The 16,439-nt window shown below is 34.7% G+C and overlaps 1 protein-coding gene across 2 annotated transcripts in view; it reads left to right on the top strand.

The window, feature by feature from the left end:
- DPYD (dihydropyrimidine dehydrogenase) overlaps window positions 1-16,439 on the top strand; it is a 793,664-nt gene that overhangs the window by 574,521 nt on the left and 202,704 nt on the right. For both annotated transcript variants that reach the window (XM_045801716.2, XM_045801717.2), the window contains 2 exons: window positions 226-346; window positions 1,187-1,306. In XM_045801716.2, coding sequence (XP_045657672.2) covers window positions 226-346; window positions 1,187-1,306 — 241 coding nt within the window. The remainder of the gene's footprint in view (window positions 1-225; window positions 347-1,186; window positions 1,307-16,439) is intronic.

Here is a 16,439-nt window from a genome sequence, read left to right as displayed (position 1 = left end):
GAATTTAACCTTTATGTGATGAATTTGCAGTTCACTGGAAGTGTGTTAACCTTAGTTCCCTAATGAATCTAGGTGTAATACTGAGGCGGAATTGAGAAATAGATCATGTAGCTCATTGTCAAGTTGCATTTGTCTTGCACATATCCAGCCTTGCTGTTGTTCCAGTACACATTTGGATCACAATTCCTTAATTACGTTCTATATTTAACGGACCTATTTGAACAGGATCCAGAGCTGGTACGGAACATCTGTCGCTGGGTGAGGCAAGCTGTTCAGATTCCTTTTTTTGCCAAGTTGACCCCAAATGTCACTGATATCGTAAGCATCGCAAGAGCTGCAAAGGAAGGTAAGAACTAGACTTGTGTCATTTGTCTAGTTATGGAAGTGTGGGCCTGAAGTATGTAGCCATACCACAGTATATCTTTAGCCACAAATATATGTGTCTATCTTTGTTGAGAGTTTAAGAAAAGTACTAAATTGAGCACTTGATATCACAAATGCAGTAGGTTCACACCTGGACTCAAGCTAGTAAATGGACTCCACACTTTGGCCGGGGAAAACAAGGACATTTATAATCTTTCTTGATAAACACCTGCTTCACGCACAAAGAATTAAGAAACAAAACCACGATCACAGCGAACCACTCCAAAATAAATGACCTCGTAATGTAACAATCCAGCAGCAGCATTTGAACCTTTAATGGAGTACAAAACAAAAAGAGACCAGCTTCCACAATATGAAATTTCTTTTGAGTTCCCTTTATATTTGATAGGGTGTAGTGTACCGCCTTAAACATACATCCAATAAATATCTATTGAACACATAATTCATGCAGCAAATGATTTTATAAATCATGTATGCTGTGCCCTACCCAATGCAAGTTGCATCTTGATTTGCAAGGGTATTGTAAACTACCTGGGAAATAACACCAAATTCAAAACATTTGGCATCTATAAATGTATAATGGCATCTGTATAATAAATGGAAAAATGAATTGATAGGAGTTAAAAATTTTTATATCTAGCATTTTAAGCCTAATGGTAGGAATGAAAGTAGTAAAGTCACTTGAGGGAAGGAAATGTTCTCAAGAGGAAGTGTTCATGTTCCTGGGTTGTGTGGGTTTGAATGGCTTTTGACCATTGTCTCTTTAAAAAACCGCAGGTAAATGATGAAGTGTTTTTCATAGGTGGCGCAGATGGTGTTACAGCCACCAACACTGTCTCAGGTCTAATGGGATTAAAAGCCGACGGCACACCTTGGCCAGCAGTAGGCTTTGGGAAGAGGACTACATACGGAGGAGTATCTGGTACGTGTTGCCCTCTTCTTACATTTTGTTTCCTTGAAGGTTGCTGAAAATTCAGAGGTCATGTTGCAAGCAAGTACATCATGTCTTTTATGATCCCAAATTCTTATAACTCCTTCTGGTCAAAATTCCTAATAGTTATGACAGATGGAACATATTGAGTGTGAGGGCTCAAGTGACTGATAGCAAAAGTCGAGAGAATATCAAGATAGGGATATGTGTGAATTCTATTCTCTCGTGGTCTACACTCGCCTCAGAATTTCTCATTGTCACAGATGTCTTGTCACTCTCTAGTAAGGGCTAATACCAGTGCCGTCTCCGAGAAAAACAGAAGCACCCTAATGATAATATCTTTTTCAGAGTCTGAATTTGTTTCACTTTTCCTAGAATTTTGAAATCTACCTTCTTCAAAAAATCTTGCTTTTATAACTGTCCCAAACAAATTCTTAAAACCGCGTTTATGGCGTTAGCTGAGAGGCCATTTCAGACCTCACACCTTTGCCTATCTTTTCTCATCATCAAACACTTGCATTTAAAACAGAAGCAGAAGTTTTAATCCCAATATGTCGTTCAGTATCTTTGCCCTGTGCACTCCGTTGCTGTGACAACATGAACTTGGTCTTGCAAAGACAATGCTGTAAGGTTCTGGACTGTACTGGTATGGGGATTAGTCTCCTTGGTGATAGAGGCAGTGGTAAATATACATAATATAGCAGTGTCCCACTGTTTGACAAAAGCATTGCTGAATCAGACCAAAATATGCTTTTGGCAGAGGCTGGGTAGACACAAATAAAACACTATCCATTCTGAGGTACTATATTTTGAGAACATGAAGTGTGTCTATGAGCCATGATTTTTTTAAAAATTATATTCTGCTTTTAATTGACTGCCATTCCCATTCCCACAGTGTCAGAAAGAGGAAAGCTGACGAGAAGCACCTGCTCAGGGTCCAAACACAACTCTCTTTTATCAGGAGCTATCAAACAGAGCCTTAAATATTATTGTAATGCAGGATAACGTGGTCCGCGTTAGCATGTGCAGCAGAAAGAGAGTCAAGAGACTCCAGAGTTGGGCTGTAACGTGCACTATGTTTTCTGTCAGCCCATTTCAATTTTTCCAGCCTGCCATGTTGACAGCAAGAGAATAAAGGAGGTCACAGAGGGTGCTGAACATTAAAAATTAATAAAAGAACTATTGCAGTAGTATTTTATATAAGTAACACCATTCACGTTTTCTCATTTAAGCTGCAATTTCTGAATATTCTCCCATACTGTAACTCAGTCTAATAAAACTACAAAATTACAGCATTAGAAAAAGTCTTTTGTGTTGTAGTCTTTAAGCATACACACACTGGAAATTACAGTGCTACCTGAAAACAAGTTCAGCTATACCTCAGGGCCTGTTAACATTTCCATGAAACTCTATTTCTAAGATTTATAAATTCATATATAAATATTCACTTGGGCTATAAGCTCAGCTAAGCCTGGGTGGAACTTTCATTTTAAACCACAGAAAAGTCCCTAACATTTTTAAGGGCTTGTACCTCATTTCTAATAGGTTCTATATTAAGTCCCTTCACATTAAACAGTCTGTTTTGAAAATAGCCTTTCTCCATATTGACAAAATTGATAGAATTTTTCTCCTTTAAAGCAGTGTTGGCTTTAATTTAAAGGTAATAGAATCTGAAAAGCAGTTTAAACAGGCAATAGTAATATATTTGAGGACAGAAGCAAGTTTTATAACACAGTACCTTCAGAGTGAGTTATAACAAAACCTAGCCCACCAAAACTGTGTTAAATAATAATGGCTTCAGATTTTAGGAATGATGGAAATATCAAAATGGCTAAATACCATTCCTACTTTTATCAAACATGGCTGTCAAGACTTCAAATGCTGCTTCAATGTACAATGTCATACAAAATATGCCAGATATTTTTATAAGATTAAAAAAATTACCACAGCACAGTGCTAATACTTTCCCAAGTATTCTCTCGGAACACTGGAGTGTCTGCTTTTAGAAGAGCAGCTTGAATCGCAGATTTTTTTTTTTTAAGTGAAAGCTGAAAAGTATTCAATTTTGGATAACCACCTGAAATACAGCACATACTTTCCATTGCCAGGAAAAGTGTTTTTCCCCTTCAGGATTCTCCAGCTCTCTATTCAGTCTTTATTCTTTTTTCTCAAAATAAGATTGCTGCTATTTGACATGAAGGTTTTGTTTTGTTTAAATGGGGAAATAATGAGGTACTTGGGGTACTGCACATACTACAGAAAAATAGTCACATTCTGTAATGTCTTTCTAAAGCATATTAGCTAATAAGGGGTAGTGACTAGCGTTGGGAAGACAGAACCTCAGTCAAGGAATGTCAGTGGAATTATTTCAAACATGATTAGTCTGAATTCTAGAGTACTTTAAAGCAATGTTTTTCAAACTTTGGTTCCCAACTCATGAATGTACTATGGAACCAAGTTAGAGAACTATAATCAACATTTAAAAAATCAAGTAGAACAGAAAAAAATGTCAAAATGCTTTGCACACAGATGGGATAAACATTGGTCAAACATCTTTTTCAGTTATATACGTAATACACACGTGTGTGTATATATATATATATGTATATATGTGTATATTTCTATACTGGGTTGTGATGTAAAATGACTGTTTTATTATGGTTAACTTCAAAAATTCAGGAAGCTACTGATTAGAGGGAGAGCTCTTTATTTGATAAAAGAAGTCATGAAGCCTCCAGAAGTCATCAAATTTACTTCTATTTGTTGCACTTTAAAATTTTTTATCAAGAGCAAGAGATTTCAAGATCTCATCCTCAGCTTTGTTATTTTAGAAACTGCCTTTTTCCAACTCATCTATAGATGATTAGAATCGGGGGGTGGGAGCTGGTGGGGGCAAAACATATGAACCACATTCATAATGGAATGATTTATAAACCTGAATTTCAATTGGAGAAATATCTGGCAAGATTCATGCTCCATGAGTCCATTAAAGGTTGAATTATAAAATTAAAAGTGATTTCATAGTAAGAACAATATCAAAAGTAAGCTTAGTCAGTATTCATAAGGAAGTTTTTCATGAGCCAAGATGGCTAATTAAGCTCTCCACCATACAAATACTTCTGTCTAAATTACCGACTCTTAAGTATCATCATTCCCTACCTTTCTTCTGTAAAGTAGGGACTTTACACTGCCAGTTGTTACCACCTAACTTTCCTTTTTCCGGAATCCATGCAGAAAACTTTTTTTTTTAATTATCAAACAACAATTAGTTCATATGTCACCAAACAGTTGAGCAGATTATTGCTGTGTTTTGTTTCTAGCGGGAGATTCCATGCCTTTATTTATTTCTCTGGAAGAACCACTGATCTCATCAGTAACATTATTTATGAACCCCATCCTTGAGTGAATTACTGATTATTTTTCCTAGTTTTAGTTTATTTATTTTTTTCTTTTTTTAGTTTCAAATTTTGACCTTCTTCTTGGCCTTATCCACAAATAATGGAGGAATGTAAAGATAGCCCTTCACTCAGTGATTACCATCACCTAGGTAAATGGCGTCTTCCAACTGTGGTGTGACATTTTCACAGTCAGTCTTCCCTGTGGATAAGATTCTTTGAGATGTGGTTAAGAATGAGTCCTGAATGACATACCCAAAGATACATCTTTCTTGCAACTGACTTCATGAGGATGGTATATATTAATTTCTAGCTGCTTTAGGGGAAACAGTGATCAAGTATCTTTCAGGGGGTAAATTCATTTGAGGGACTTATTCCTTGTTGTGTTTTAGGTGTCTTTCTGTTGATGGGGGATGGGCATATTTTTGGAGTTTGTTGTGTAATTCCATTATCCTGTATATATTTTGTTTGTTACACATAGAAACACAGACACATACCCACACATAGGGAAAAGATATGTAATTTTTCTGCAGAAGGCACTTTGAAATGATGATGGATGCTTTAGACTCAATTAATTCACTTCCTATAAGCTTGGAAAATAAAATCGTTGTTTTACATTATTTTATTTACCACGCTTGTTCTATTTACTCAAAAAAGGAAATCTTGTTCTCAATTTCAATTTTGGATGGCTTTTTGAAATTATTGTCTGTGCCAACCTGCTCAGTTAAAACAATAGAACACATTTTATTTGACAGTAATACCTAAAAATTCTAATACTGATTTCTGAATAATTCAACAAAGATGGCCTTCAAGATTTGATCTCTATTTCAGGAACCCAAATTTACTAATTACATATAGGATATTACAGATTTAAGAGAAGATTGTGTATTTCTTAATAAATGACAATGGCATACTCCATAAATGCCCTTATATTCTCAAATAAATAATGAATGATTTGAAATCCAACTGCTTGGGCTATTAGGCACTGAACTCTGAGTTCTCATAGTTACAAGCCTCCTAAAGGTGTTTTCATTTTAAAATCAATATTTCATGTTCGTGTTTTAAAAAGTTACTTAAGCATGATTATTGGGACCATATAGTGACTCAGCAGTGTTGAACTCAGGTACTGGGCATTACTTAAAAGCAAATTTAATTTAACCCATTCCACTCATGAACTTAAACTTATTTTGATGTATTTATTAGTTTATTTTTGTAAAATGAGGACAATGACAGAACACATAGTAGATTGAAAACCCAAAAGTTACAATTTGCTTTGAATAGCTATTTACACACATGCAAGCAACTGAAGATTTTGGCAAGATTACTTTAAGTTCTTACACCATACATTACAATTATATCATAAAGTGCAGTATTGATTTTGTTTTTTTTCTTATGAGGAGCTGTTGTTAATGGGCTGGACTTTTTTTATTGTCAATCACATAATTACTGATGCATAAAATCCTTTTAGAAAAACACGCCTACTCACTGTCATAAAATTTCGACTATCTATTGTCACCATCTTTATCAATAAGAGCTTAGGTTTTAATACTGAAATATCTAAAATAACCTGAAAAATAAAGGTAACATTTAAATGAATAAAAAAAGCACTGATAAATTATGCCAAAAAAGAATAATTAAAAGGAGAACCTTTTACTTTATACTCACTCATCTCTTTTCTTTTTTGTCTGTGTGTACAAAATAATGCAAAAAGATATAGTCTATTATTCACATAAATATTCTTAGGCCATCACAAGTTTAACTGATCAAATTATTAAAGACCTTGTTATATAAATATATGTAGTATATTTGCAGAACAGTCAAAGTAGGCATATCAAATAAAGATGCTGAATTACAAATTTCATTATAAATTATCAGTTTGGTTGAGAGAAGCTCACCATTAGAAGTATTCTCATTTAAATCAAGCTCATTTGAATATATTCATGTACAGATTGACAAAGAATCCCCTTTTGCATTATATTGCCTTTCCTGGAGCCCGAATTTTACACTGTTTGGCTGTCGTTGGTCTGTTCAGGAGATCAGAGCCCTAATAATAGATTTTTGACGGTGAGCTCGCCTGCTACCTGCCCTACACAAATCCTCACTGTTCATGTTTGCTTCATGGCAACAAAGCAGACAGAAGGAAAATGCCAAGTGCTGAGTTTGAGGTACAGCCTTGCCTTGGCTTGACATTTCAGCAGAATAGCAGTTTATGAGATGCATAATTTTTCATCTGGGACTCAGCTGCCATATTCATAGATGCTTACAGCTCATCGACGGACTGGAGCAAGGGCAAAGGTTTAAAGCATAGATCAAGGTCTACATCCTTTCCTTAGGTATTTTAAAATAACTATTGTCCTGCAGATAAATGGTAAAATCAAAAAGTATTTAAGAGCCAACACATTCATGGCCATGTGGATATTATATATGTTTCCTTTTATTCAAAATTAGGAAAATAAATTAATGTCTATATCACCTCCTAAGAAAATATTCGATAGACTTTGTAAACCAAAGGACTCTGACAAGCATATTAAGAAAACTTACCTTTGCAGCAGTGCTAATGAATTATTAAATTTCTTTCCTCTGTGTGTGTATGTGTGCGTGTGCGTGTGTGTGTGTGTGTGTGTGTGTGTGTGTTTTCCATAAAGAATGACTTCAAGCTTGAAATTAATCAAAAAATGTTCTATTATGAAAGTAAAACTAAGGAGTATTGTGTCACTGTTTGAGATTGAATTTAAATATTCACAGATTCATGCATATCTACTGTACTAAAAAATCAGTGTAGGTACACGTCAGTGACTGTTTAATTTAGAACTACACATCTCTGTAAGCTTCAGAAACAGTTCACCATGTCACCGTCTCATACAGAACAATGGTACAGTACATTGGATTAATTAAAGAAGCCCTTGCAGAGAACTGAGTTCTCAGTATGTCAAGATTTCAGTTTTATGTTAAATATTTTCTAAAGGCCAGACCCTTAAATCTCAGGGGCTGTACCAAGCAGTGAGCTGTGAATTTAACCATAGGCTAACTGCTAATGATAAGGAAAAGAGTCCTAGTTGAGGCAGCTGTAATACAGTCATTGGATTAGGCTATCAATCACTCAGCTCCCTAAGGAAAAGGGGAAGAAGACCAAACGGTGAAAAGGGAAATTAGGAAAGGAGGGCATGACTAGAATGAGATTCCTCACCATCCTTAACCATTCCTCGGCTTAAATCCCCAAGCATTAGACCAAACTCCCCAGCATTGCCCAGACTATAAAGCCAACACATTTATCCCTAACATCGAGAGAACTATCAAACTGTCATTGGCTCTCAGAAGCTGAATATCTTAAAACCTGATAGAAGCAAATGCCTGATTACATAACCAAAATTAGATTAACCCTTAATTTTTGGACTTATGATTTATACGTACAATTATTTTATGTGTAAGGATTTATGTATGTTGTCAAGGGAAATATTCTTATTTAACTTCTAATCTGGAGCCAGTTTTAACTTATAGAAAGCCCTGTTGTGAGGTGAGATTCTGGTAGATCAGTGGTTCTCAAACTTCAGTGTGCCCCAGACCCTGGAGGACTCATTAGAATACAAGTTGTTGTGCTTCTACCTGAGAGGTCTGGGAAGGCCTGAGAATCCACATTGAACGGTAAATGAAGAAAGGTTAGTGTCGTTGAGTATTTTGATTTGAGATCTTATCTCCAAAATAGTGCCAAAAGATTAATCAGTGGTAAAATCCAAGAAACATGGTATTCCAGACACAAATTTAGAATCTCTGGCCACAGCTAAGTCTCTGAAACAAATTGTGACAAATAGGATCAGAATTCATTCTTAAGAAAAGTAGTAGAAGAGGTGCCTGGTGGCTCAGTCAATTAAGCTTCCGCTTTCAGCTCAGGTCATGATCCCAGGGTCCTGGGATCAGCCCTACATTGGGCTCCCTGCTTAGTGGGAAGCCTGCTTCTCCCCCTCCCTCTGCTGCTACCCCTGCTTGTGCTCTCTTTCTCTCTGTCAAATAAATAAAATCTTTAAAAAAAAAGAGAGAGAACAGTAGTAGAAAACAGTATTTGAGTGTTCAGAATAGAAAGAATATGTCACTCCATTTAAAATTAAATGTTTCCCATTATAAAATAAATAAGTCATGGAGATGAAAAGTACAGCATAGGGAATATATTCAATAATATTGTAATAACATTGTATGATGACAGATGGTGACTACACTTATGGTGGTGAGCGTTGAGTAATGCATAGAATTGTCGAATCACTATGTGGTACATCTGAAACTAATATAACATTGTATATCAACTATACTTCAAAAATGAAAAAATTTTTAAGAATTAAAGTTGAATACAAACCATGTTATGCAAAGAAAATCCATTCTAAGTGCCACTAAGTAGGCCTTTGGAAAGGAAACAGGTGTCAGAGGCAGACGAGGGTAAAATTAAGCTCATGATTGTGCAATACCATGTTTTTCTTCTAACATATTGAATAGTAACAGTTCTCTCCCAGAACAAACACTTACATATCAATGAATGTAGTTATTTCCTCAGACTCTTAAACTGTAGGAGACAGCAGTATTGGTAGCCTCCTGCTTTTGTCTCATCCTTTATGTTTTGCCGGTCATCCCCATACAGTGGCATCCTTTTTATCAGTAGAAGGGAAGGGATAACCAATGTCGTGGGGAGAAGCTGTTTCAATGCAGTGTCCTTGCCATTAGCATAGTTATACTACACACTGAGAGTCTTCCAAAGTTACGTTTATAGACTGTTGGTAATACTGTTTGTCAATCATAGAAGCTTCCTGCAGTTTTCCTGAATGAAAGAGTGTCCTGGTAAGCAGCCCCAACAATTTAATACTATCTGAATCCCTGATAGCATATTTTACCCCAAATTCTAAAAGGTCTTTAAGTGTGGGGCATAGTGCATCCTCAAGAGACCCATCCAGTGTCTGATGCTCAAAGGTGCAGACTGCCCAGATGACACAGGACTGATGATAAAGGAAGGATCATACTAGAGAAGGTAACGGAATCTGGTCAGGCCAGCTTAACTTCACTTGCTATGCATTTGTAGAGTCTAATACTTTGATTCAATGTGTGTAAGGATTTTATACCCATTATTTTAGTGTTCTTCAAATTTTTATGCCCACGAATACCCCACATTTAAAAAAATATAAATTATGTACTCCTTACCCATTTTAAGTCAACCTTACAAATTTTAGCCATAAGTTCAAGTGATAATAAAAGACATAGTCTCCCACATTCTGCAAATATTAATTCTTAAGATGGAATGGCTACATTATTCTTTTAAATAAACCTAATAGAGTCTCAATAGCACGGTGACTTTATACTCATCATGACTCATTTAAAAATACATAAACAGGCTTGAAATAATAGTTGAAAGTTTTACATAATTTTTTCCATTGAACTAGTATTTCCAGTCAACTTCCTCACCAAATTTTATCCTGTTTTCATTTAAGTTTGAACATCTTTTATGGATTGCCCTATAGAATTTCTCTTTAACAAAATATATGTCTATAATATGACATTTATATTTTTTAAATTTCTAGGTTAAGGCTTTAATGGTAATTTTTCTTCTGTATTGTTCTAATTGACAATTTATACTTTATCATAATATAAATTCATTATAAATAATGATAATTATTCAACATAAAAGTAAATTTTATTGGAAATACACTTCTTGAGGAAAATATAGCTTCTTAAAAACAGTTAAATCATATATTTCTTATTGATGCACATTTTTCCTAAAAATGACAGGATTGGCATTATTCTATTCTACTATTGTTTTTTGGATATGAATATTGAAAATCTTTGTTCATCTAAATAATTAAAGGGGACTGCAAAGAGTTTTATTATACTCACTTAATCCAAATCTTTGAACACTTTCCACATCATAAACTAAAAGTTACTTAGCAATCTTCACCAAACACAATTAGGCAATTTGATGAGCTCCTCGTTCAGTTTTGATGAAGAAGTAACTTGGAAGTCACCTGACTGTCAAAAATATTTGTTACCCAATCATAAATCACTTCTTTAAAACCAAAACCAATAGTTTGAATTATCATTTTTTTGATACCCCAGAATTTTTACTGTTGAGCAATATGTCATTATAATATTTGAGATCATTGAGAAATAAGCTTTTTTTTCCCAAGATAGAAAGGACTGTTAAGACATAAGAGTTGGAAATAAAAGAATCAGCATATTTTAACTACTCTTTCTCAGGCATACAAAATTTAAGATAAAATAAAAAATATAAGATATAATATAATGGAAATCAAGGATCTAGAAAATGATTCCCTAAGATTAGTTTGCCCATGGGATACTTACTTGCATAAGAAGTGCAACACTGGATATACATCCTTCTTTGAGAAGACCACTAGGTTAGTTCATCTAATCTTCACACAACCTTATGACAACAAAGCAGTACCTTGGTTTTCCTTTTTATGTCAATTTGACTATGTTTCTTAAAATAGCACCAGTAATTTTAAGTAAATTTTCATGCATGGGCTAATAAATCTCAGTATATATATAAGTTAATATGTGCTAGTGGTAGCATTTGAAATTTTATATTGCCAGACTTTTGTGTTACCGGCAAAATCAGTCAGCATTTCTGCACTCCTCAGCACTGGCTATTCAAACAATGAGTAGCAGCTATATAGGAATATCAGGGCCTTTGAATAATATGATCTTTATTTGCCCAGCACCATATTGAACACTTTATATGCATTCTTATATAAATAACTCTATGATGCAGACATCACTAGCCCCATTTTATAGCTTTAGAAGCTCAAACTCCAGATGGTTAAGCAACTTGCCAAAGTTTACGTAGCCAGGACATGTCATAGTTTGGATTCAAACTCAGATCTGTCTCCAAAGATGAACTGCTAGTCATTTTCATAAATGTCTTAATCCAATATCTGCCATGATAAGTCTCTGTCTACATGTAATATACTCATTAAATTCTAATAGGCTATGAATGTCATTTACTAATGCAACATTTATTCTATCTGGATTTGAAAATCTGTGAATGTACTCTTCTGTGACCATTGTCAAAATCATGGCCTTATTATCTGTATCACTCCATCACTATATTGGAAAATTGAGCAAGGAGGTGAATTAGGGAAAAATTCTTTAATTCCTTCCAAAGAACAAAAAAATGACAGGAAGCATTCAGGCATTTTTCTTAAAGTGTAAACATGCAGCGTTTGCTTGAAGTGAAGCTGTCATCAATTCAGCAATAAATAACCTTATTTCTTACTGACTTAGATAAACTGTATGAGGGCTTGGTCCAACTCTGATACTGAGAAAAAACTTTGGGTGTCTTTTTTAATTTCTTCTTTCTAATCTTCAGTCGGTTACAAATGACCATGTGTTCCTGCAACTGTCTCACCTTCTTTTTGGACAGATCCATCTTTTTCCCCAGCAGCAGTGTCCTCTCCTTTATAATTTCAACTGAGCTTGCAAAAAGCACCACTAAGTAATTCAGAGATACTACTTTTTCATTAGGTGGGGAGAGAGAGAAGGACGTTTTGAAGGTGGCGAGGTGAGGAAGAAATTGGACCAAAAACCCTTGCAAAGCCCCTTCTGAAAGGGAAAAAAAGGAAACTGCACCATTTCTCACTTTCCCTCATTTAAAACAAAACAAGATAAAATATAGATAAAATTAAATTAAAATAAAATAAGAAGATGAAACTCTTTTAGCACACACCTGGCATGATATGATATGAGAAATTTTGATCAGTTTAACTTAATTTGAAAAGTGTATAGATCAGAAGTCAAGAGTTCAAGGAATGCTTCTAAATTGCTCTCAGTTCATTTAACACATCTGGTTAATGACAGACCTGTTTGGATTATAAGCTTCTTAAAAGTAGGAGCCATTCCTGTTTCTTCATGATCTCCTCTAAAGCCTAGGAAAGGCATAGACACATTGAGACATGAAAGACACACCTTTTGATCCTTAATATTTAGCTGTGTATAACTGAGAAGGTTTGGGAAATGATACTACCTCTTAATCTCTGACATCCAACTTGACTTGCTGGTGAACTTTTGGTAACTGAGTAAGAAATTTTAACTAACAGAATATAGGCCATCTTATGATATATTCAAAGTGCTGAAAGGAAAAAAATTGCAGCCAAGAATAGTCTATCCAGCAAGGCCATCATTCAGAATAGAAGGAGAGAGAAAGAGTTTCCTGGACAAACAAAAGTTAAAGGAATTTATGACCACTAAACTAGCCCTACAAGAAATGTTAAAGGGGACTCTCAGTGAAAAGTAAAGACCGTAAGCAAGAGTAAGAAAAGTAGGAAACACAAAAGCAGTAAAAATAAGTATATCTGTAAAAATCAGTCAAGGGACTCACAAAATAAAGCAATGTGTAAAGTATGACACCATACACCTAAAACACCAGGGGGAGAGGAGTAAAGAATGGGTTCAAACTTAAGCAACCATCAACTTAATATAGACTGCTATATACAGAAGATGTTATATACAAACAGAATAGTCGCCACAAATTAAAAACCAGTAATAGAGATGCAAAAAAAAAAAAAAGAGAGAGAGAGAAAGAGAGAGAAAGGAATCCATCTATATCACTAAAGAAAGCCAACTAAGCATGAGAGAAGAGAGCAAAAGAAGAAAGAAGTAGAGAAAAACTACAAAATAACCATAAAACAAGTAACAAAATGACAATAAATACATATCTATCAATAATTACCTTGAGGGTAAATGGACTAAGTACTCTAATCAAAAACATAGGATGACAGAATGGGTAAAAAAATAAGACCTACAAGAGACTCATTTCAGACCTAAAGACACAGGAAGGTTGAAAGTGAATGGATGGGGAAGCATTTATCCATGCAAACGAATATGAAAAGAAAGCTGGGGTAGCAACACTTATATTGGACATAATAGACTTTTAACAAAGACTGTAGCAAGAGATAAAGAAGGACACTATATCATTAAGGGGACAGTCCAAAAAGAAGATATAACAATTGTAAATATTTATGCACCCAACTTAGGAGCACCCAGGTACTTAAAACAGTTAATAATAAACATAAAGGAGGTATTCAACAGTAATACAATAATAGTAGGGAATTTAACACCCCACTCACATTGATGGACAGATCATCCAAACAGGAAATCCACAAGGAAATGGTGGCTTTGAATGACACACTAGAACAAATAGATTTAACAGATAGGTTCAGAACATTCCATCCAAAAATGGCAGAATATACATTCTTTTCAAGTGCACATGGAACATTCTCCAGAACAGATCACATATTACACCACAAAACAAGTCTCAACAAACTCAAAAAGATCAAAGTCATATGCATCTTTTCTGACTGCAGTGCTATGAAACTAGAAATCAACCACGAAGAAAAAATAGGGGGAGAGGTTAAATAAGATGCTACTAAAGAATGAATGGTTCAAACAGGAAATCAAAGAGGAAATCAAAAAGTACATGGAGACAAATGAAAATGAAAGCACAACATTCTAAAATCTTTACTATGCAGCAAAAGTAGTTTGAAGAGGGAAGTTTATAGCAATATAAGCCCACCTCAAGAAGCAGGAAAAATCCCAAATAAACAACCTAACCTTACTTCTAAAGGAGCTAAAAAAAAAGAACAAACAAAACCCAAAACCAATAGAAGAAGGAAATAATAAAGATTAGACCAGAAATAAATGAAATAGAAACAAAAAAACAGTAGAACAGATCAATGAAACCAGGAGCTGGTTCTCTAAAAAGATCACAAAATTGATAAAGACTCCCAAAAAGAAAGAGAGGGAGAGAGAGATAACTTAAGCAAAATTGGAAATGAAAGAGGAGAAATAATAACCAGCACCACAGAAATACAATTTTAAGAGAATATTATGAAAAATTATATGTGAACACATTGAACAATTTGGAAGAAATGGATAAATTCCTAGAAACATATACCCTCCCAAAACTGAGTCAGGAGAAAATAGAAAATCTGAACAGACCTGTTACTAGCAATGAAATTGAAGCAGTCATCAAAAAACTCCCAACAAACAAAAGCCCAAGACCAGATGCTTCACAGGTAAATTCTACAAACATTCAAGGAAGAGTTAATATCTGTTCTTCTCAAAGTATTCCAAAAAAAAATAGAAGAAGGAAAACACAAATTCATTCTACAAGGCCAGCATTCTCCTGATACCAAAACCAAATAAAGACACTATAAAAAAGAGACCTACAGGCCAATATCTCTGATGAAATAGGTGCAAAAATCCTCAACAAAATATTAGCAAACCGAATCCAATAATACATTAAAAACATCATTCACCACAGTCCAGTGGGATTTATTCCCAGGATGCCATGGGTATTTCAGTATTTACAAATGAGTCAACATGATACAGCACATCAACAAGAGAAAGGATCAAAGCCATATAATATTTCAGTAGACACAGAAAAAGCATATGAAAAGGTACAACATCGCTTCATGATAAAAACTATCAACAAAGTGGTTTGGAGAAAACAAAACTTAACACAAAATAAAGGCCACAGATGATAAACCCACAGCTAATATCATCCTCAGTGGAGAAAAACCGAGGGCTTTCCCCCTAAAGTCAGGAACAAGACAAGGATGTCCACTCTTACCACTTATATTCAATATAGTACTGGAAGTCCTAGTCACAGCAATCAGAGAAGAAAAAGGAATAAAAGCTATCCACATTGGCAAGGGAAACATAAAACTTTCACTATTCACGGATGACATGATACTATATATAGAAAACCCTAAAGACTCTACCAAAAACCTACTAGAACTGATAAATGAATTTAGTAAGTTTGTAGGATACAAAATTAAAATACAGAAATCCATTGCATTTCTATACACTAACAAGCAATGGAAAGAGAAATTAGGAAAGCGATCCCATTTATAATTACACCAAAAATAAAATACCTAGGAATAAACCAACCAAAGAGGTGAAAAACCTGTACTCTGAAAACTATAAAACATCGATGAAAGAAATTGAAGAGAATGTCTACAAATGGAAATATATTCCACGCTCATGGATTGGAAGAACAAAAATTGTTAAAATGTCCGTACTCCCCAAAGCAATCTTCAGATTTAATGAAATCCCTATTAGAATACCAAGCATTTTTCACAAAACTAGAACAAACAATCCTAAAATTTATATGGAATCACAAAGATCCTGAATAGTCAAAACTTTAATCTTGAAAATGAAAAAACTTGAGATATCATGGAATCACAAAGATCCTGAATAGTCAAAACTTTAATCTTGAAAATGAAAAAACTTGAGATATCATACTCCAGATTTCAAGTTGTACTACAAAGCTGTAGTAATCAAAACAGTACAGTACTGCACAAAAAGAGACACATAGATCAATGGAACACAATAGAAAACCCAGAAATAAACCCTCAATTAATCTTTGACAAAGGAGGGAAGAAAAAGCCATGGGAGAAAGACAGTGTCTTCAACAAATGGTGTTGGGAAAACTATATGGCCACATGCAAAAGATTGAAACGGGATCACTTCCTTACACCATACACAAAAATAAATCTGAGGTGAATTAAAGACCTAAATGTGAGACCTGAAACTATAAAATCCTAGAAGAGAACACGGGCAGTAATGTCTCTGACATTGGCCATAGCAACATTTTTCTAGATACGTCTCCTGAGACAAGGTAAATAAAAGCAAAAATAAAGTGTTGGGACTACACCAAGATAAAAACTTCTGCACAGCAG

The sequence above is a fragment of the Ursus americanus genome, chromosome 12, assembly GCF_024610735.1.
Source record: "Ursus americanus isolate L20-20 chromosome 12, mUrsAme1.1.p, whole genome shotgun sequence".
NCBI classification, from domain to species: domain Eukaryota; kingdom Metazoa; phylum Chordata; class Mammalia; order Carnivora; family Ursidae; genus Ursus; species Ursus americanus.
Note: the sequence above shows the minus strand (reverse complement) of the source record. Positions and strands in the feature narration are given on the sequence as shown.